Source organism: Anticarsia gemmatalis, chromosome 12 (assembly GCF_050436995.1).
Source record: "Anticarsia gemmatalis isolate Benzon Research Colony breed Stoneville strain chromosome 12, ilAntGemm2 primary, whole genome shotgun sequence".
NCBI lineage: Eukaryota > Metazoa > Arthropoda > Insecta > Lepidoptera > Erebidae > Anticarsia > Anticarsia gemmatalis.
The window spans coordinates 6814977-6837437 of record NC_134756.1 but is presented as its reverse complement, the minus strand read 5'-3'; the positions used below and the strand labels follow the sequence as shown (position 1 = coordinate 6837437).

Here is a 22461-nt window from a genome sequence, read left to right as displayed (position 1 = left end):
AGTCGTCGCATAAAATACCTGAATATAGAATAATTGTCCCTTTACGGCATCTGATAGCACCTTGCATGATCAACAATTTACGTATCAAACTAATCGCCTTTCAATTATACCTAGATACACTTTTCTTGTTTCCAGAACAAAGAAAAAAGTGATGGGTTTCGAGACAAGATACAAGACTTTACAAGGAGTAATATTGGCTAAAAGTCCTGGTGATGCTAGCGACCTCTACAAGATCTTCGCCAGGTTGCAGAAGATGGTCGTGGATGTGTACACTAATGCTCGATCCAAACCACGACCATTTTGTCATGAGACTTATGGGTAAATATAATACATTATAGTGCAGTCTTCATTTCATAAGTATTTCGATTGGGCTTCATCTAATATGTGTCACTGTAAACAGTTTGTAAAAAATCTTATCGAAATTTATGTCGTGAAGATAATGATTTCTCAAACTTATAGAATGGTTTATTGGATACAGTTTCTTTATATAGCCCTTATTTTAAGAACGAAACGATGATAATAATATGCTAACATGAATTGGTATTTGTTATGTAGTAAGAAGTAAAGTCAGTTCATATTTGTTTTAGTATGCGCTACATCGATTCAATATCGTTGAAGTTTCCGGAGCAAAAAGTGTATTACATAGACAATGTGACGGATATGACGACTTTTGGCGTGAGCACCGCAGCGGTCTGGCAGAGACGAGGCACCGGTACCACGCAGTACTGGACTTGCTTTGGAAACGTCGACTACAGGGATAATAAAGGAGGACTCATGGCTTGCGTCAAACATTACAACATATGGATCACATTCGGCAATCTCAAAGTCAAGGAACCACTCTGCTAAATAAAGCACTCTTTATATTTATAGACAAATGTTTATTATACAACACAAACATTATTTACATGATTATGATTCATATCGCTTAAACACACAAGTGACGACATAAAAACAAACAACTCAGAAAGTTGTACAAACACTACAGTTATATGAAACCGTTATACATACTGGCTTCACTGGATCTACGATTACAGCGTGTTACATACAGTTCAGCATTCAATTGACACACAAAAGTTTCCTAATTGGCACCATATGAGCTTGGAAATATTTATGTACAATTCCCATTAAATATAAACATCTTACGACATTAGAATGTTCAGCTGCTTCCTAAAGCAAAGATTTTTAATCACCGTGTTAGATAAGGCACTATCCCAACAGACTTATGGAATATTACTCTTAGATAAATCGTTTTAAAGCACCAACATGCGCTCTCCGTCCGACCTCCCATACTTCGATACATCTGGGACAAGCGGGTCGTTATAACTTAACATACGATTATATTGTATAGCTACTTAGGTACAGATAAATGAATAAAAATTGCAAAATCAGCTCGAAAAATACAATAAAATAAAAATATAATATTAAAAACTGACTCGATCTAAGTACAAGATAACAATAATGATTAGTCATTAGTTTCGATGATAAAGATTTGGACCCTTCACCTCAGTGGTGGTATAGTGTGATAAGATAAGTAAAATCCTAAATGGATTGAATCCTTAATATTAAACATAGGCTTAACAATCAATTAGAGGATTATAACTCCTCCAAAACGTGATCGTTAACGACAGAACTTATAGTTGCTGTTAAACGGTGTATTCACAAGTTAAGCATACGTTCACACTGATTCTGAGGACATTATCAAATATATAGGGTCTTCTCATAATAGCTGGTAATATTTTGGGAGGTGATACTGCCCATGAATCTGATCACGAATCCGAAAAAAAAATTTTTTTGGACAACTTATTTTTTTGCTTTTCTGTAGTGTGAGTGAGCGCTCATACACGAACACATAGAAGCGCTCGTCGTTACACGGCCGCCGCTTCGATGTGTGCGACCGCGACCGAGCGCTGTCAGCTGACGCCGCGAGGGGCGGGGACCGCGCGCGGGACGTTCTGTCTTAGTAACAATAATAAATACAAACTGATACTGATTTCCCATAAAACTTTCAGTCTTGGATTGGCTAGCAACTACGTGATTAACGTAACTGTCTAATTAAAGTAATTGTTAAATTACTTACCTACACAACGTGTAACACTTAAATCTAAATTACAGAAAGCATAACTGCGAATCTTATTTACGCACTGATAACAATTAATTACGCACGGGCATCAGACACTACATACCTAATTTTATCTTTCTAACGTTTTACGACACTTTTTGCTTCCTCGTTCTGATTCACTTTCACGAACACACGAATTATTAACAAAAATAAACAAAAACATGGTTCATTCACCAATTACCGTATCACACCGCGCACGCTCATGATCACGCGCGACAATAACAAATCACAGTTCAGAAAGGTTTTGGAAATAACAGTAATAACAAGCTCACGCATTGACAAAGTTCCACCGGACGCGCGGACGTCCGAACGAAAGCGATCCTTAATAGGTACTAAGTTGTGACATACGTATGAAGCAAAATAAAATAAATAGGCAGTTAGGGATGGACCCAAAAACTTAATTACATTTAATATTGATATTTATTTTTCCTTAATAACTTCAAATCAAACTATCTGGAGACTAACATTGAATGAGAAGATATTATTTCTATTTTAATAAAGATAACAAATAGCAAACGTTGGTTCAGTATCGATATCCTCGAATATTTTTTAAGTTTTTTTTTTCGATTATGATTCATACCTAGTATTATTACAACAATAAATCTGTGTCCTCTTGGCCTGCGTGCAGCGTGTAAATGTTAAAGATAATCTTAGGTAGGTACAAATAATACATTCAGTTGGTTTCTACTGTTTTGATAATAAAGTAATGCATTTTTACCGATATTTCCACATTTGAATGTAAGCAATAGAAACAAACATCACTAGCGCGGCACGACAAGACAACTACAAAGCGCACCGCGCGACGCCGCCAAACGATCGGCTCTCTTTGTCGGTGTTTATGCTGTTGAATTTCGCCCTTTGTCGGCATGATTTAATATGCCATGTTTTTATTTTAAAAAATAGGTAGTATTATTTAAATTAACCAGTTGGTAAGAATTTATTGTGCGTGTTGGTGGTGTCGTAAAACCAAGTGCTTAATCCCGATACGTGAGTGTCAGTCAGTAAATTGAGTCAGCTGTTATCAGTTAGCTAGACGATTTTCGTACTTTTTTTTTATTCTGTGAGTTTGTGCGTAGTGTCGCATGGTTGTTTGTTTGACGCATCTGTAACGAATCTCTGGCGATACGCCGTACGCTATTTAGGTAAGTAATGTAACCTTTTTGATTTGTTTGATTTCATCATTCATCAATCATTTGTGTATTGTCGTTCGGTAATCAGCCGTTAACAGTAGGTAATTGAGATTCGTAGTTATGATTTCGTCAATTTATGTGTATGTAATGTGGGATGGTAATCCTATGTTCGATGCAACTGTATTCAAACTCTCGCGATACGCTACGTTCTGTAGGTTAGTAATTTAACAAAAACTTAAATGGCATAGTTACGTTAATCACGTAGTTGCTAGCCAATCCAAGACTGAAAGTATTATGGGAAATCAGTATCAGTTTGTATTTATTATTGTTACTAAGACAGAACGTCCCGCGTGCGGTCCCCGCCCCTCGCGGGGTCAGCTGACAGCGCTCGGTCGCGGTCGCACACATCGAAGCGGCGGCCGTGTAACGACGAGCGCTTCTATGTGTTCGTGTATGAGCGCTCACTCACACTACAGAAAAGCAAAAAAATAAGTTTGTCCAAAAAAATTTTTTTTTTCGGATTCGTGATCAGATTCATGGGCAGTATCACCTCCCAAAATATTACCAGCTATTATGAGAAGACCCTGTATTGGTTGTGACAATGTGACCTGTATTGGCAGTGTACATGTTAGAGTGTAACTTTTGCGCTCAATGCGCGACTCTCAACGAAGGCATCCGGGTGAACCAGGAGTCGTGTTTCACCTTCAAGTAGTATGCGTCTCTCGGGGACGGGGTGGTGAGGGCGTCTTCTAGCACCTTGAGTGCGCTGGTGGGGAGTACTTTTGCGCTGTATTCTGCTGCTTCGCCTGGCATCGTGACTGCGCAGCTCGCCGTCGCCGCGCTTACTTCCGAACTTGGGGTCTCGGGGCGACTGAAACGACAGGGTAATAGCATTAGATATAAATAACTATAGTACTTACTCATATGATAGGTCAAATACCATATTATGCTGGCTATGTAATGCAATCTGAGTGAGCTATAGTTTAGAGAGTGTATATGAACCTGGCGGGCTGACTCGGCGGCTGCAGCAGCGAGGGTGGTGAGTAGATTTCATTGGCGGCGAGGTCTGGAGCGTGTAGCAGCACTACGTGCAGTCGCTTGGCTTTCAGTCCGGCGCGCAGAGCCCTGGCGGCTCCCCATACTCCCCAGCGGGCTGCAGCTGCACCCGCGCTCAATTCGCCCGTGTCACCCGCCTCCAACCGAGATAGGCTCTCGCAGGCTGTATCTGATGTCAAACCTGGAACGAAAATATAATTTCAAGGAATTGCTGTACAAAATAGGTCGTACATGTCGCGAGGGAATAATTCAGGAACTTAGGTCAGCTTGGTATCTTAATTATAAAACTGCTGCTTTTTAGTGCATGATAAAACTTTTTTAAAAACGAGAAAAAAAAGAACCAGCTTTGGAATAAGTAGGCAGAGACGATACTTTTTTCCTGCAACATGTACTTAGGTCTGTGTACTGTCTAATACGACATCATTGATTAGAAAAAGATGGTGTGCTTACCAATATAAAACAGCCTGCCAGCATTAGGATGGTCGGCGGCGGCGGCGGCGAGCAGAGGCGCGAATGTGCGGGCCACCCTCAATGCTCCGAGCACGTTCCCTCGCAGGGCTCCCTCCCAACATGACGCGCCACCGCGTCCGCTGCTACCGGCTGTATTGATTACTGCCCAGATTCCTATAAAAACAGAAAAGTAACCTAATCATTTTCATGATAATGTGTTAGTTTTAATCATCACGACTGTTAGTTTAGTGAAAAATTCTGTCAGTTCGTTTTTCGGGACTTCATAAACGGACTTCTAGTCTCCACGTAATAAGAGCAAACTTAACCGGGAACTTAAACAAACTCCATGTAGATTACGACAATTTCCTAACGGAAAACGCTGATACCATTCCCGAGTCAAACCCAGAATCTCGAATTGAGTGGTCTAGTAGTTCTTTACCTTAAGTGCAAAACAACTTCTATATTATCATTCTGGAGTATCATGAACTATTATTTGAGGCAATCTTACTGATTTTCATTTATAAACATACCTAAATATCAGTGGCGTAACTATACCGTTCAAGGCCCGTGGCAAATTCATCAGATGGCCCCCCTCTCCCAATATAGAATGCTGAAATGTACGATAAATAAAAAAAATGAGTTGGGATTTTCCTCTGATCGGGGGCCCTTTCCGGCTGGGGGCCCGTGGCATTTTGCCGACTTGCCACCCTATAGTTACGCCACTGCTAAATATAGAAAGCACTCCATCTATATTTACGAGGGTTTTAGTTATCTTGGCTCTTATAACCGGCACCGCAGATGACTACTGTCTGATAAGGATCCTACTTCAGCGCCACCTACGTCTGTATGCGTAATTACCTCGTCCGATGCGACACTACGTACGCCCCGTATCATGTTTCGCGCGGGAACTTGAATCGTAAGTAGCTATCCTCCACTTCGATAGATGGCGTTGATGCTACTTATTCATTGTTTCTTTATTATTAATTATTCATTTTAGAAAAACGTGCTAATAAATTCATTTTTCATATTATTTTTGTAGTAATAAAGCTGTTATTATGGTTGTTAACGTTAACGTAAGGCATAGTGAAGCACTATTTCACCACAATATGACAAGCACTGCTGGTGTAGTGGTATCATGCAAGATTCCCATTCTTGCGACCCGGGTTCGATTCCCGGGCAGTGCACACCCTTTTTGAGCATACATTTTCAAGGGGAAAACTAACTTTTTTCTATATTTTTTAAATACCAACGATGTTGGCTGAATACAACACAAAGCATTTTTGACTAAGTACACTTTCTACTAGGTAGCGGTGCTTTACTTTAAATCCTTGCTAGCCTTGCTTTACGAATAAAACACAAAATATTATTGTTGCTTATTTTAGGGATATATCTGCCTTAAACGGTATAACATAGCTGCGCTTTAAAATCACAGATTATAAATATATCGGTAAAGAAATGACCTATGATTTATTTCCCAATTAACCATTTTCCTCCACTTTGCTTTAATTTTCCAAGTTAGAACAGTAACTAGCACAATAATTTGATGTAATTTTGTATCTCTGATTATTAGTGTTGGAAAACTATCTATTGCTTATAGAAATTGTTATAACAGTGCTTTAAATAACAGTCCTTAAACATCATACCCTCTGAGCCGTTTCTAACTATCGATAAAGTATTTGTTTCATATTCATACCATGTTCTCCAGCCGGCAGATGTTGCGCGGTGGCTCTAGCAGCTTCATCTAAAAGGTCTTCTCTGGCCACATCGAGTTCAAGGGTGACCAGCCTTGGCTTCGGCTGGTCTTCGGGCGTGCTGGCGATGTGCGCTTGCAGCCAGGAGTCTGCTAGCCGAGCACCTAAGCCGCCCGACCGGCAACCGGCGATGACACGCCATCCACGACTGCTTAGGTATGTTGCTATCTGCAAGAAAAAGATGTTTACAATATGACGCATTGTGAATACAAACTTTAAGACCGAGAGATGTTTGTTTTCGTTGCTGGTTTTGCGTAAAAGAGGTTACGTACCTATATTGGACCTTACCATTGAAATGAGGGCAACAGAAATAGTATAATATTATAACAACTCGAGTATTGGTGACCGGTATTAGTGGGGTTCTAATATTCTACAATTCTGAATTCTATTCTCTTATGACTAAAAACATTAATTTAGGTGAGGCAACGTAAGGAAATAAGAATCTTGTGGTTGACTGCGTCCAGTAGTTAATGCGGTAATACATTGAAAGTTCTGTTTATGAGTTACATTATTTTAATACGCAGTGCCCTTACATAAGCAACCTTGGAGTCCAAGATGAAAAAATAACTTTAGAAGGTTGCCCTTTGGTAGTTACCTGTTATGAGTTAGTTGGTAGAAGAAATAGTCACGTGGAGCGACAAGTCCAAGTCAGTGCCTAGTGCCTAGGTAATGATTGAATGTCTGTAAAGGGAAACCTTTGGCAAACTTCTAAGTGTTCTAAAGAGGTTGTATTAAGAAAATAACAAGAAAAAGTTCGAAATTAGTTCATTTAAATTGGACCCTTACGTAAGCATTAGCACATTCTCAGTTATTAATGCTATCCGAATCTTAACAGTTTTTACTTACACACTTAACAATGTGTCCGTCTCGCACAATTAAGAGACGGTAATCGATTTTCCGCATCAAAATTTTCTTTAACTAGGATAAACGCAAGCATTTCGTGACTGCTCCGTAGACTTAACTAACTAGTTACTAAAGTTTTTTAGGCTCAGTAGGAGTCTACAATATGTTTTTCCACTCATTGCGTTAAACATCATCCCGGTGATTGATGTGCAACGCCTTTCAAATTGATTAAGCGGTACATACGCAACGGTTTAACGAGAGGCTACCTCGTTTGAAATCTTGTTAGTGTTCCAGTTACCGAATTAATAGCCTATGAAATGATTTAATTCACGAGCATTAAGAAAAGTAGGTGAAGATTTTATAGATTTTGTTTTGATGTATGTATCTTCGTCGTCGACTTGCTATTAGAATGAAAAATGTATTCCAGCTACTTTGCAACTTTACTATAGCATTGAAGCTACTGACAGCAGAATTTATATTGGCCGCATGAAATAATTTTATAGTTTTAAACAGCTTTATAATTTGTAAGTTTTATGAGGGAAGTTGGTAAGGATCGTAGCAAATGGCGTTCTTTGGTGTCTGCCTTTGTCTGTGTAGTTATCTACAGTCTGTTTATATTTCTAAAGAATAATATATAAATTCGTAGAGAGGGTTAATTTTCAGAGAAAATTTGTTGCGTCGATCCCGCCGAACATGGGATAAAGACAATAAAATAGAATATTACTTAGAAATTACTTACTTGTAACCCAAGCGCCGTGTCAACCGAAGTAACAAGCACAGTCTTAGCACTGTCCACAGGCAGGACCTCTGCGACCCTGACTTTACGCAGCAGGTACAGCAGCAGCGCCCCCACTATGGAGCACAGCGCCGCGAACTGCAGCCCGAGGGACAACCACGTGAGTGCGTCCATTGCTGGTTTAGCAGTCGAACATTATACAAGACGTGATCTGTAACAAGCAATGTAATTACAATTAGTAATTTGCAGAAATACGAAAACATAATTTTACGAACTAAGTTTGTAAGAACCGGTGCACTATGGTAAAAGTTTAATGAAGGAAATATTCTGATCATATATAGTATTATTCTGAGGAACGACTGCTAGTTTTTTTACAAAAAGATCACGTGAGCAGAGCCGCGGGCCAAACGCTGCACGTAATCCAATTAAGGCTGTCAGATTTTTTGTTAAAATTAATTTTTCACCAGTCGGTAGGCGGAGATCTTCATAATTATACGAGTTAAGTATCAAGTTTTATTTCCATTTATTTGCCAACTTATACAAGTAAAATAATCCACGATATTTTTTTCAAAAGCGTCAATTTTTTTCTGAAATACTTGACCAACACTGGTTACGGACCATTACATAAAACGCGTGGCCGATTGACCACACGATGGCAACTTATTGAATTAAGGAATCTGGGTTATGAATAATTGATTAAAGCGAGGAATTCCATCACAATAAATAAATCTTAGAACCACGCAACAAAGTATAAGGTTGAGAATTTGACCTGATTTTAGGTACTCTGACCAAACCTAATCAAGAACGAACACCAAACATTCTGGAATTTTATAACAGGCTCTTTTTTCCCACAACAAGTGTACTAGAGATTTATAGAAAAGTTGATTGTGAGGACTTAAAATTATGTTAAGAGAGCGTTCTCCAATCTCTGATAGCCTAAAAGGTCTTTAGAAAAGCGATACGAAGCGAGCATTGTCATGTTAGGAATGTATTCAAACATCATAGGGATAGAGGTAAGATGATTTTGCTTTATCAACTCTCAATTAGTGGTGAATATAACTTTAAAAGACTCTTATAATTAGTTTGAAGGCAGATTTATAGACAGGGCTGTATTTTAACAACATATTTACGCGGCGTATCTTATTCCTTTATAAACTTACTGTTTAGGCGCACGATTTCTGGTCAATATCTTATAAAATACACTTAAAATAAAAGATATGCACAATATCATTTCCGTCTCAAATAATCTCCGTTAAGCCGAGAGCACAGCGCGTACAACACTGTCAACTGTTTATAATAATATTGAACATAAATCAAAGAGGTGAATCTATTGTCCATTCAATACATTTTTATTTATAGTTAGTAAGAAATCCCTCGGATGGTGTTTTGTAAACATGTATAATAAGACAATGCTTGTTTGTTTGTTTGATAGACAATATTGCTTCCCATACTTTGAAGACTAACGCATTCCTACAGCTACTGTTGGTGGACTAAAAAGTGTTTAGGATTGTTTGGAGTAATGACATTTGTTGTTGTTATTGCATTAGTATCTTTATTAAGCTATAAAATATCCGTATTTATGTTTGAAAATGAAGAAAAAATAAGTAGGAAGTAAAGGTTTAAAAAGAACGTTTCAAGGAAATTACTCTTCATTATTTTTATACCTTATAAATAATGTATATTATGATGAAAAAACAAATCATTATCATTCATTGACAACGTATTCATTGGTAGTGATCGGAATAGGATTGTTATAATTTCTTTAACACTACCTGAAGCTGTGATATTAACAACGACAAGGTTTTATCTGCTAGGTAAGTACTAAGACCATGAATAGCTGATCATTAGGTACCTATCGAACCTACAAACAATAAAACAACAGTTTCAAACAACAGCTTCATTGATCACACAAAGAACCTTGGCGTCCTATCACTTACATCTCCCATACAAAGGAGACCCCTACTTCTATGAAAAACACTGCAAGTAGGAAGGTTCCATCATTGTTTCGGACACATAATAGTGCTATTACTGAACACAATCACATGTTAGCATATTCACTAAACATTATTGCCTTTATTGCTATTATGTATTGTTACGCAACGTACGTAATAAAGCCTGAAAGGAACTGTAGACTATTTGGCAGTGGATTGATAAACTTGTGATTAGAAAATTAACCCCCGGTTTCAAAGGTATACATAACGGTAGTTTATCTATTCAATAGCGTTCAAACTCATATAAAAAAACGCTATAGAACTGATAAACTACCGCTAAATGTACTCAGAAACCGGGGGTAAGTTGTGCCACGTGACGTAAATAGCCTTCCAGTGACTGGGACTTCAATTAACTGGACCTATGGTCCCAATAGCATGCAGACTACCTAGAAATTGCAGGATCTGTCGCTGGCAGCCTAAATAATTGGGTGCTTCTTTATATTCGAGTTACTTCATTGCACAAGAGACGGGCTCGCGACAAGCACAAAGAGTGGTCGCGAATCATAGAATATCTTCCTAGTAAATTAAAATCGATACATTTTTTCAATCTAATCCTTCCCTATTCCGGTTTATGTAAATTAACGCCACAATTACATTCACTTACAAGAAAAGCGCAAGTTCTGGCCAATATAATTTAAATGGAATTGGGGCGATAAGTATCAATAAAATTAAATTTTTATGTTCAGTATTTTTACACGTGTACGTAATTAATTTATGCGCATACGGTAGCGGCCCCGGTGTTTAATATTGCCTCATATATTCTCACTTTAGTACCTACCTAAAAAAATTTTTCGACATAAATTAAGATTTACTTAAAATAATACGAAATTATTGCAGCCGAACGAGTGATTTTGATTATGAAATTGTTTCTCCTGGTCCCGATTCTTCTGAAAATCTACTACGTAGGAAATTAACGTGGTCAGTGGCTAAGAATGAAATTTATTTACTTTGAACACACTTGGACTGTAAAATATACAAATAATAAATATCTTATGGAATGTATTTCTCTCAAAACTGTTTATCTCTATTTATTCATATTGTCAGAATGTTATAAGTAAACAAACCACAGATCTTCAGCCGCTACAGTGTTTCGACGTCCCAGAGGAGTTGCGATAACAACGGCGGAACATTTCGCACTGATTTGATCCGAGACCACAATCGACATTGTGTTATTAGAACAGTCGCAGTAAATGACATTACCAACCATTATCTTTTAAAGGAAAACCAATCCAGAGAAGGTTACCATTTGGCTACTAGGTTTTGTGACAAAACAATTGATTTTCTAAATAAACTGAAAATTTTACGTGAGAATTGTTTTGAAATTTACAATTAATTTAACTAAATTGTGGTTTCTACAGTGATTTATCTTCTGAATACGAATTTCTGAAAACGTAAATAAAAAAACAACATTTAATTCTCTATTAAATTTGAAACTCAGCTTAAGTTTTTGTAGTATTAAAGATAGAACAAGAATAAAATTCTTGCGTAAACAATCGGTTTATTTAAAACCTTTCCTAGACTAGGAAACATATAAATACTAAGAGAAAGTAAGCGTACAAAACAGCGCATACATAATCTTAGTACTTAAGTGCTATAATACGCAACCACCACATGTAATTTTTATCTACACTGTTTTAAACGAGTAGAGAAATTTATTATACCACATCATCTATACTAATCTATACTAATATTATAAAGCTGAAGAGTTTGTTTGTTTGTTTGTTTGTTTGAACTCGCTAATCTCGGGAACTACTGGTCCGATTTATAAATTCTTTCAGTGTTAGATAGCCTATTTATCGAAGAAGGTTATAGACTATATATCATCACGCTACGACCAATAGGAGCAGAGTACCAGTGAAAAATGTTACAAAAACGGGGAAAATTATGATTCTCTTATGTGACGCAAGCGAAGTTGCGCGGATCAGCTAGTATTATTATAAACGCGAAAGTTGTATGTAGGTATGTATGTGTGTTTGTTTGTTAGATACTCTTTCATACAAAAACTACTGACTTTTAAGACACTTGACAGTATTTGTACCGTCTATCTATCTATTTAGCCCACTTCTACCCACTATTAAGCTCTCCCCTTTATACGCCATTATTTGGGAACAGGATCCCAAATAATGGCGCTTGTTTCATTGATTGCAAAAATGTGTAACATTTCGCGATATAATTCGACTATTAAGTACTAGGCATTATACCTTACGAACCGAAATAATTAATTAGCAAAAAAATACTAGTTTTTGGCCGTGGTTTAGTTGTAACAACATAAGTCATATAACTACAGTCCATACGGACGGAGTGGCGAGCATGAGCCAGTATAAAATAAATGATAAACATCAATACTACTATCCACCTGCTATTACAATTGATTATCTTGCGCAGTTTCTCTCGTAATGGAGACTGTAGTGAGATGAAAGTCCTTTTCTACTCGACCGTCCTGTTCCGCATGAGTGAACAGATACAATAAAACGTTCTGACTTATAACTGGGGTGTTTGTGATTAAGTAATCTTGAATTAGTGTTCAAAACAGGTTGATTTGAATCGGGTTTGAGGAAAAATGTAGTCTAAAATACACAATTTTTTTCCAAAATTATATGCTCAGAATCTTAAAAATAAAAATTTCATCAGTCAAAAGATTCTTAGCATATAATTTCTCTTAAATATAAATAAATATTTAAGAAGTTTTGACCAAATCGACCCGAATTTTGAAAACAAAATGAAAATTGGTGTTATAGGAAGGTGACATGTGCAAAATTTAATTTACTGATATATGTATGCGGCAACAGTGGTAAAGGAAAAGTTCCTGTACATGTTAAGTATGACAGTAACATACGGTGCTATCACGAACTTACGATTTCCGAGTACATTATATAGTTCTATCACGACATATGAATGTCTAATCAACAACTGCACCAATGAAAACAAAAATGTTCTTTCCGAAAAATCTTAATAAATAACTCTTCTAAGTATATGAATAGCTTCTGCCCGCGACATCTTCCGTGTTAAACGATTTCTCCTGGTCAAAAGTATTCTATGACTAGGTTAAAAGCTATCTGTGTATAATTTTTTATGATAATAATACATTTGGTAGTTTTTTCGTGAGAAAGTAACAGATATACATCCAACCTGTCAGACTTTAACATTTATAACATTAGTTTTGATTCAACTAAGACAACGATACCGAAAGTACATAGCTAAGTTACCGGTAATTCCTCACGTTGGTAAATACACAAAATCTCCCTGCAAATTATATCTTCATCTTGCATAGTAACAAGCTAACAAAAAGCCATGAGTGTAATGGTTGAAGATCGTTATCATTACGTGACATGATACAACGTACTAAGTATGACAAGAACAAAAACGTGTGAGAAACATTGTGTATTGTTTTTGTACAAGATCAGGGTCGGATGTTACGTGACATGGTTTATTGTTTAGCATCACTTTTAAAGGTGTTAAGTGACCCTTGAATGACAAATTAAACCATGGACCAGTTGGAAAACAAGTTAGTTCCATGTATGGAGGAAATATTTGGGAGGCCCGAAAATGGATGTCCCGGATGCCTAGCTGAAGCGTTTGTTTGTTTGTTTGAACGCGCTAATCTCAGGAATTACTGGACCGATTTGAAAAATTATTTGATTGTTACTTAGCTTTACCAAGGAAGGCTATATGCTATATATCATCACGCTACGACCTATAGGAGCGGAGTACCAGTAAAAAAAATGATAAAAAAGTGTAATATTAGAGCTGATTCTTAAGATTGCAAAGTAGAATTTTTTCAAAATGTTCAAGCTTTAAATTATTCTCTTAAGTTTTAATAAGTCTTCAGCCTGGCTTTTCTTCCTAATATGTTGGAGTCGGTTTCCAGTCTTACCTGGATGCTGCTGGATACCTGATTTTTTTATGGAGCGACTGCCATTATATTCTTAAAGTATTAGAAATAAATTGGTCATAAAATCTTTTACGCAAGCGAACGAACTTGCTAACAACTCGCAGTAAAATTATAACATTTGAGTTCAACAACCGGATAAACTTCTATATCTGTCCCTTTGATATCCTTACGACTGTTGCGTAAAATACGTGGTCATTTGCATCGAGTATTACGATTGCATTACCACGTACCAGCAAGTTCAAAATAAGGAGAGAACGGCACACGATGATCGCCATAAATTTAATTTAAGATTCAATTTAAGGGCATGTCTGTTCATCGAGGGTAAATTGAGAGCAAGAGCACGTCTCTTTTTATAAATGTTGCTCAATATGATATATCGTCTTCTTCCTAATGTTTGTTGTAATAATAAGGAATAAAGTGTTGTAAAAAGTTTAGGTGCGTAGTACTCGTAACCGGCGGTCCTATATGACAAAATGTATCGATATGAATGAAGCAAAGGAAGTCTGAGAGAATCGTACTAAGTGACGTTCTCTGGTCTCTTCCTACCCTATGAGAAGAAGACGTGATTTAATATAGGTATGTAATTTTGTTCTATTTTGCGGAGAGTTTCCAAAATTAATATATCTCGTGAGTATGACTTATAGCTAACTATAACGACTGGATATGTCTGTCACTCGGGCACTATGTCATCATTTATCTCGGCTTTTTCTCCATGTTTGTGATTGATTACCGAGTATTTACATCAGCTGTGTTTATAAATTGTCTCACAGCTGAGCACGGGCTTCCAAGAATCGGAAAGGGCGTTGCAGACCTACAGCGTTGAGCAAGTGGTTTAAGTGTATTTTTATTGGATTTATTATTTCTTGTGTAGAAAATAGAAATAGTAAAAGGTGAAAAACAGTGCGAAATGTATTTGTATCAACGATTAGAACAGAAACAGAAAAAACATAAAATGTCTTCTCCTCTTAGTATTGTTCAAAAACCATTTCGAAGATCACCTCAGCGGTTATTAAGATCTTTTGGACATCGTGATAGTTCTCGAAAGGTAATGAATCAGTAACCTGTCACTGCTATCAAATCTTTATTGCAATTGCCATTAAACAAAACACATTAAATTAATCGTAAAAAATGCACAAAGACAGTTTGTCCATCACCACTAATGGTTGAACTAATTAGTTAAATGATTAATGAACTCTTTCCTCATTAAAAATAAAACGCCAACCAATCGTAAATGGTAATCGAGATCAAGTTTTAACGGCCACTTAAATCAGTGAATATTATCATTATTTAGAGAAGTTTGCATTGAAACACATAAAACTACTGTCCCTTTAGGTTGTAAAGTCGGTAATAAAGTCTGAGGATGGAACAGGATTATATTTTACTGTTTAAGACCGGCTTTAACCGAGTGTAAAGCGAGTGCGAGACGTCATAATGAATTCTCAGCTAAAATTAGCATATCCTGCGAGTCTGTCGCGATGTATGCATCCCATTTAATCTTAACTTGTTCGTTTTGCAACATCACTAAAACGTTTATACGTTCTCGGAATCGAGAATTGGATTAATTTTGAGTGATTGAAATTGTTAACATAAAATTTAATATAGTTCGTGCATTACGCACGTGTTTTGAATGTTTAGGATGAAAAGAAAATTGAAAATATACCGATATTTGCGAGGGATTTCTAAGGTGTTTAGAATTAACCGCGTTTTGAAAATAACTAGTGTTTTTTTTTATTTTTCCGTCACAAGTAAATGAAAGAAGTATGTAAAGGAAATGGGTCGATTGTATTAATACTAAGTATGTGTATTTCGGAAGAAATGTTGAAATATCAACTTATCAATGCCATAGTTATTTGTAAAGGTTTTCTAGTAAATATTTACAACATGCTATAAATATTTCGATGTTTTTTTTCGAAGTCACGTACATTTAACCTTAAAAAACTTAGCGCTTTAAAGGTCGTTACTTATTATATAACTTACGCTACTTTATACTTCTGGTATGGAAGTTAACTTTCGCTGTTTTTTAGAATAATTTATTTATATATTTTAAAACATGGATGACTTATTCCCGGTTTCTGAGTACGATAAATAAACGGTAGTTTATCTATTCAATAACGCTAAAACTCATATGAAAAAACGCTATGAATAGATAAACTACCGCTAATTGTACTCAGAAACCGGGAATTAGAAACTCTATTTTAAACGAATTTCATAGAAATAATAATTTATATTTATTTTCTGTGTAAGTGTACTTTCATACTAAAATTGATCCTGCATTACTTGTAGTATTGAAGTTAAATATAGCACAAGCGGTTGCAGACTTGAAGTCGGAGATTATATTAGGAACAGATGTGCAATATTATTATGCTTACTTATTGCTAAAATATACTTAAAGATGATTCAGCCGAAAGCAATTTACGGATCAAATAATGAACTTTTGTAATCGACAGGATTATTGCAGATTATTGTAGCGAATCTCTCTTCAGTCGGTAATATCGAGTATCGACAGTTTGACATTAAAAGGAATTGCAACAGTAGTACCTACGGAACCCGCTAGAGGCACTGATCAGATATTCACAAAATATATTTCTGGAGCTAGTCGGTTGATAGACGACGGCAATAGTAGAAAATGTCCTACAGATTCGTTTTTTAAACTTATCTTTTAAAGATAACTCTTGCAAAGGCTTTTACATCATACGAACCACGGACACAAAGTTCAACCAAACGCATAATTTCTTACTGGCCTCTTTAAGTTCGATATTTAAAAAAAAAGGTACCCATTTGACAATCGATAAACGTGCCAGGAAATAGTCACAGTGTGTTAAGATTGTCGTATGATCTCATCTTGAAGTACTAAGTCCGGATGTGATATAATTTGTGCTAATGTCCCGGCAAGATTTGAGTCATACTTGCCAGGAAGCATGTCCTGTTTATACAGCTAATTTTCAGTTTGTATTTTAGTTTAAGTTAATATTTCTACGTAGCTTTTCAATTGGTTTTACTGTAGGAAAATAACTATTTCTATAACCAATTAAGACATCTCCAGTGTGTCGAGACGTCGGGGGATCGATTCCCACACAGAACAAATACATAAGTATCAGATAGTTCTTTCGGGTCTGGTTGTACTTTGTGTCCGTTGTTTGTATGTTTGTAAAAGTCCCCGTCCCCACAAGAGCTTAAAAAAAGTTATATAAATAAATTTTATTTTTTAATAATTGATTTTTTATTTTTATATATCAAATGATTTTTATCAGAAAGTATGTACTACTTTAGTCGTGTTCTTAAGATATAGAGGGAATAAAACAATGCCTGTCTTTGTGTAATTTTGAATGACGTATTGTGATCATTATACAGACAATCGATTGTATTGTTATAGTAAATAGTTTGTTCCTATAACATACATTTCATTCAATTGAGCTTAGTGGAATGGTTCATTGGAAACTGCAAAATTAAAGGTATTAGGTATTTATCCGTGCTCTAAATCAATAGCAAAAGCAAAAGTATTGGTATACATAAGTTAGTTAGTTAAGATATCTAATGACGATAATTTTTAATTAGTAATTTCTGTTCAGACATGAAAGATTTTCTCAATATGTTATTATTCGGATTCGGAGATTAGAAGATTCGGAGTAGAATTTTAGTTAATTTTTATTTTATAAAGTTCAGATCCATCTACTTCTACAATAAACTTCAACACTAAGCCATGAGGTCAATTTTTAAAAGAGCATTTCCCAAGTAACTACGGTAAGTATGAACAAATAAAAGTGGCATTAACTGGGGATGTAAATCACAGTGAAGTGCATTCAATTAGATGTTACACGTCCGCGGTACGTGTAAGCGCTGGCCAAGCGTTGCGGCCCGTTTCGATAGACACGTTACCGTTGCCTAACTCCAACAGTTTGGTACAAGACAAAACGTAACGCGATTTGATGAAAAATCTAGACGTATGTTTAAATCTGTAGACAAAATCTATGTCTGAATGTCAGCTAGTTTTCATCTATTTGGTAAAGATAGAGATCTTGTTACGGTAAACCTTGCCTGCTTATTGTATATTATGTAGTGTCTTTCGGTTTTGCTGCAAAATTGCATTTTATCCGCACATTGTTCTGCCGTATTGTGGCATTTGGTGCAGATGTATCCTCTGGATAGTTTAGTATATACCTATAGTTTAGAATTGTTCCAAATTGATACTATAATAAGTAAGATTTCTCATGTTTAAGCTGCTAAACAAAATGTTGCATGAAATGGAAAATATAGACAATTTTAGGTCCGATCCTTTTCTGGAGATGTCAAAGACTAAAACGTAGAATATATTTATTCTATGCACTTGCACCACAATCAGTCACCCGTATTGAGCACCCTTGACAGTTATTAATATTCAGTCAGTGTAACTCCCGCGCCCACACATTAGTGTATGATACCATGCATTATTGAAATGTCTTGTTTCGCAACTGCCGCCGAATGTTGAATGCCTCTAAACATTTCTTTTTGGCAGTACACCTTGTAAAGTACTGGTAATAAAGGTCGATCGTGTCGAAAATGTTGGTCTAATTACGAAATGTTCAAAAGTTATTAATTGGGCCCTATATTGCCGGTTAAATTATGCAAGCAATTTATTGAATTGTAGATTGAATGGAGGTGAGTTTCGAAAAGTACTTAAAAATTTGAAGTATTGTTTTGTTAAGAGAGCAAAACTAATTGGGATTTCGACGTCCTATTTTAAGGGAATGTATGGAATCACTATAGACATCGGACCAATTTTGTGAGGATCTCTTATATTGGCATAACTTCTTCGACCATCGACCTCCTTTATTAAGTACCTTATTAATACAGCGTGTGAAAATAAGCAGAATACTAGTACTAGTAACTTAACTGCATTAAGGAGTAGTTGAATAAATTAGATTATATCAGGAAAGGTGTTCTTAAAATAGTTGAATGCGAGTCTCTAGAAACTTGTCTTGTTCGTTTTACATGCAAATAAGAAATGCAGGAACTAATTTTCTAAATGCATGTTATAACGTACATATTTTATCCTACGCACGATTGCTCGTAGGATAACTGGAATATGAAGTGGGCATGCAATGAGTCTTTAGTATAGTTTATTGGCTATAATTGATTTTAATAGATATCATTATGTCAACATTGATATATGATTATATGATTTATGCGTTATTTGCACCTGGTTATAGTACGGTTGGCTTAATTTTTGGAATGACATAAATATTTAGCTGCCTGATTTATGGCCGATTTATGAGTCTATCTAGATGGTTTTAGAACACTACGGTCTTTTCGTCTATAATTAAATAAAGTTACTTATTATCATCGTACCTAGATTTTTAATAAACAGCGGTGTTTTTCACAACTACGGACGGAGTTTGAAAAAAAATTACCAATGTATAGTTTAAATCCATATTATTATGCTTCGAATAAATATCAGTAAAATTGCTACAGGAACTTTATTCTCGTGAGCTATTTGCACATTATTGTTTGTTACGTCTGTTGCATTGCGAACATTATTCGTATTGTTTAATACATACACACAGTTTAAATTTAAGAATTTATCACTTTACGTTTTTTATTTTTTACCTAACTCCAGGCCACGTAGAGGTCAATACACCGTTCGTTTTTCACTCTCTCTGCCACTAATATGTCAAAGCATTTCTTATAAACAAATACGTTCTTAAAAACTCATTCGGCAGCTTACAAGTTACCTAATAAGTCAAACAAAATGCGGCTGGTCGCATGCGTAACTGACGACTCTTGATTGTTTAGTTTCACTTTTGGCTACAAAACACACAAAAAAATGAGAGTCCAAGCGCATCCGAGCTCAGTTGGGTAACTAGGTAGTTAAAATGCCGCTGTTTTGTTTATGTATACTGCTAATCTACCTTTATAAATATAAATGAATCACTGAATTACTGAAATTTCTGTACGCGTATAAATTTTATAAAACTAAGCTAAATTTGATATTTTTTTTTATATGTTTCTACCTAACAAGGTTTGATCGATTAGAGGATGGGATTAGAACTCCCACGGGAATGGATTCAACGGGATGATATTGCACTATACCCGTACGGAGTCAGGCCAGTCCGCTGAGTTTTAAGATACCTATCAAGTTGATTTCACCAAAGAAAACCGAAGAAGCCGAAAATAATCGTAAAATTATGTCTCGTGTCTTAAAAACAAGCAGAGAATTAGTTGATCGTGTATCGACTGAAGAAAATCGAGCTATAGTGCGCCATATGCAAAGAAAATTCAGTATTGCAGATTCATTTCATACTCAGTACATTGCATAACTTACCTATATTTTACTGTCATGTTAGTGCAAATGTCGAACACTTTTTAGAACCATTTGAAGCCTAGATTACGATATAGATGTCATATCATTAAGAATGTTGCTCATCGCGGTATTAGAAACATGGTTTTTAATGGGATCTATATACTTCATAGTGCTTATAATAAATTGCTATATTAAACTGTTTTAAAGCAAAAAAGTGATCAAAGAATAATTAAGTCAAGGATGGGAAGAAGGGGTGAAGCCCAGAATGAAGATAATTATCACACAAATGAAAATAAAATATTATGCTAAGTAATGTATAATATTATAATTCTCTAGCATTATAACTTTATATTTATTACGTTGTATATTATTAGATATGTTAAGTTTTATTACGGAACAAAGTGAAGAGGAAATTATAAATTACAAGCGTCATTTTAACGGATTTACCTCGCAATTATTCAATTACCTAATGTGTGAGTAAACACATACGGTTACTTACCGTGACCGTGTGTAAACCAAACAATAATAAATTGCTATTACCTCAAATTGCATTCAAAAATGTAAATAGTAAAAGTGAAATTAAGGCGAAAGCATGAAAATCAGTGTAAGTGGCATAAGTGGTATATGAGTGAGTGTTGCTAGGCTCATTATAGCGATAATTGCTTACGTACAGCCGTTGGCACATAACTTAGGTAACTATATGTAGAATTAATTTTAGGTTTGCGAATTGAGGCTGAGGTATTATGAAAGTTTTAAGATATTCAAGATACGGTACGGTCTAGAAATATCAGATAAACTACGCCCTGTTAATCTGGAAGACTGCTTCTAATTGTTTTAATTAAGTGCGCTTGTTAAGAGTAGCTTTTTAAAACAATTTGTTATATTTGTTCGCGTGTGGCGTATAGTTGTAAGATTTCTCCTTGATAATATATTAGCTTCAATTAATTCCAGTAGTTGACTGTTATAAATGAGTTCATTACTCACTCCAAATAATTATTGAAGTGGAAATATATTTTAGACACGATTTATGTTATACAATCGAAGCGATTTTCCGGATTTAATTAAATCAAGATTTCTACTTCAGATCTTGAAGAAATGTTATGTTCATTTAATTCAGACCTTGGTTTTAATCATGTAAGTACATCCTCGGTTCTGCAATAAATTGCACAGTACGTATAAAATAGAAAAATGTTAGATGGATATCTCACAAGTTATTTCAATTACAAACAATTTCTGAAATCCATTGTTTTCGTAATCATGCGATGTGATAATATCTCAACATTGTTTGGTCCATCTATAAATTACTTTTTAATTATATAACTGCTACATGTTCTAGGATTGTTAGTAAGACATGAAAATCTTAATTCCACATCAGATATTAGACAATGTTTTTTTGGATTCTTATGTCTGTAAAAATATTTCTAACAACATGTTATTATGGTAATTAGTGCCTAAAAAAGAACTCAACTAAAAAGTTTTTGCGAATGAAGGAAATCTTAAACTATGGTGCATATAAAAACTACGAATTGCCAAGATTAAATTGGTAAAATCTCTAACACCCGGTTTCTGAGTATAATAGCGTTTAAACTCAATTAAAAAATCGCTATTAAATAGATAAACTACCGTTCAATGTATCTCAGAAACCGGGGATAAGAAGGTTAACCAAACATATCGATTGAGTATGATCGAAAGCATCGGTCGATTGGCAACCGATCAACTATTATAAGATCTTGGTAGATAAATCGATTAACGTCGTCTATCATCAATGAACGATGGGATGGTGTAGTAACACACTAAGTCCACTATGATGGTTAAGTAATAAAACAGATCATCAGTAACTCAATTCTCTACTACTATCAACTATCGACAATCGGCTAGCTATAGATAACTTTTTGTATGAAAATCTAATGCGGGCGTCGTAGTAACTATTTAAGCAGTACATTCTGCACTCGATAATAACGACTGTGGCTCGATTCTTAACTACTATTGAGTAAAGAATACCGGCTAGCTATCGAAAAAAATGCATGAAAATCTGATCAGCGCCTCTAGCGGACGTCGTAGAAACTATTTTGACAGTACATTTTAAATGTCAAACTCTCGATACTCGATGGTTTCAATTGTAGAGAATCACGCTACTGTAGAGAATCGTGCTACAGGTAGGTACGGTAATCGGTAATACTAGTAGAAGCACCTGATATGTAAGTTGTGTTATAATA

At 35.6% G+C, this 22461-nt stretch overlaps 2 protein-coding genes and 1 non-coding gene across 3 annotated transcripts in view; 2 read left to right on the top strand and 1 right to left on the bottom strand.

Moving 5' to 3' along the window:
* Positions 1-142: 142 nt before the first annotated feature.
* Positions 143-846, top strand: LOC142976900 (uncharacterized). The gene is made up of 2 exons (XM_076120479.1): positions 143-318; positions 588-846. The coding sequence occupies exons 1-2, from the start codon at positions 152-154 to the stop codon at positions 844-846; spliced, it is 426 nt and encodes a 141-aa protein (XP_075976594.1). The 5' UTR covers positions 143-151.
* An 11-nt stretch (positions 847-857) lies between these two features.
* LOC142976898 (uncharacterized) overlaps positions 858-22461 on the bottom strand; it is a 64177-nt gene continuing 42573 nt past the window's right edge. Inside the window, exons 2-7 of the mRNA XM_076120477.1 lie at positions 8089-8296; positions 6449-6674; positions 4756-4929; positions 4252-4486; positions 3840-4120; positions 858-1708 (exon numbers count right to left, since the gene is read on the bottom strand). Of these exons, the coding sequence (XP_075976592.1) occupies positions 3898-4120; positions 4252-4486; positions 4756-4929; positions 6449-6674; positions 8089-8259 (1029 nt within the window). The 5' untranslated portion in view covers positions 8260-8296 and the 3' untranslated portion in view covers positions 858-1708; positions 3840-3897. The remainder of the gene's footprint in view (positions 1709-3839; positions 4121-4251; positions 4487-4755; positions 4930-6448; positions 6675-8088; positions 8297-22461) is intronic.
* TRNAG-CCC (transfer RNA glycine (anticodon CCC)) lies at positions 5869-5939 on the top strand. The gene has a single exon. It is a non-coding gene; the product is annotated as a tRNA-Gly (tRNA).

Bases quoted from the DNA above. Each gene is read 5' to 3' on its own strand.
- LOC142976900 (XM_076120479.1), top strand. From the start codon at position 152: ATGGGTTTCGAGACAAGATACAAGACTTTACAAGGAGTAATATTGGCT. The intron at 319-587 runs GTAAATATAATA...TATTTGTTTTAG, and splicing joins TTTTGTCATGAGACTTATGG to TATGCGCTACATCGATTCAA.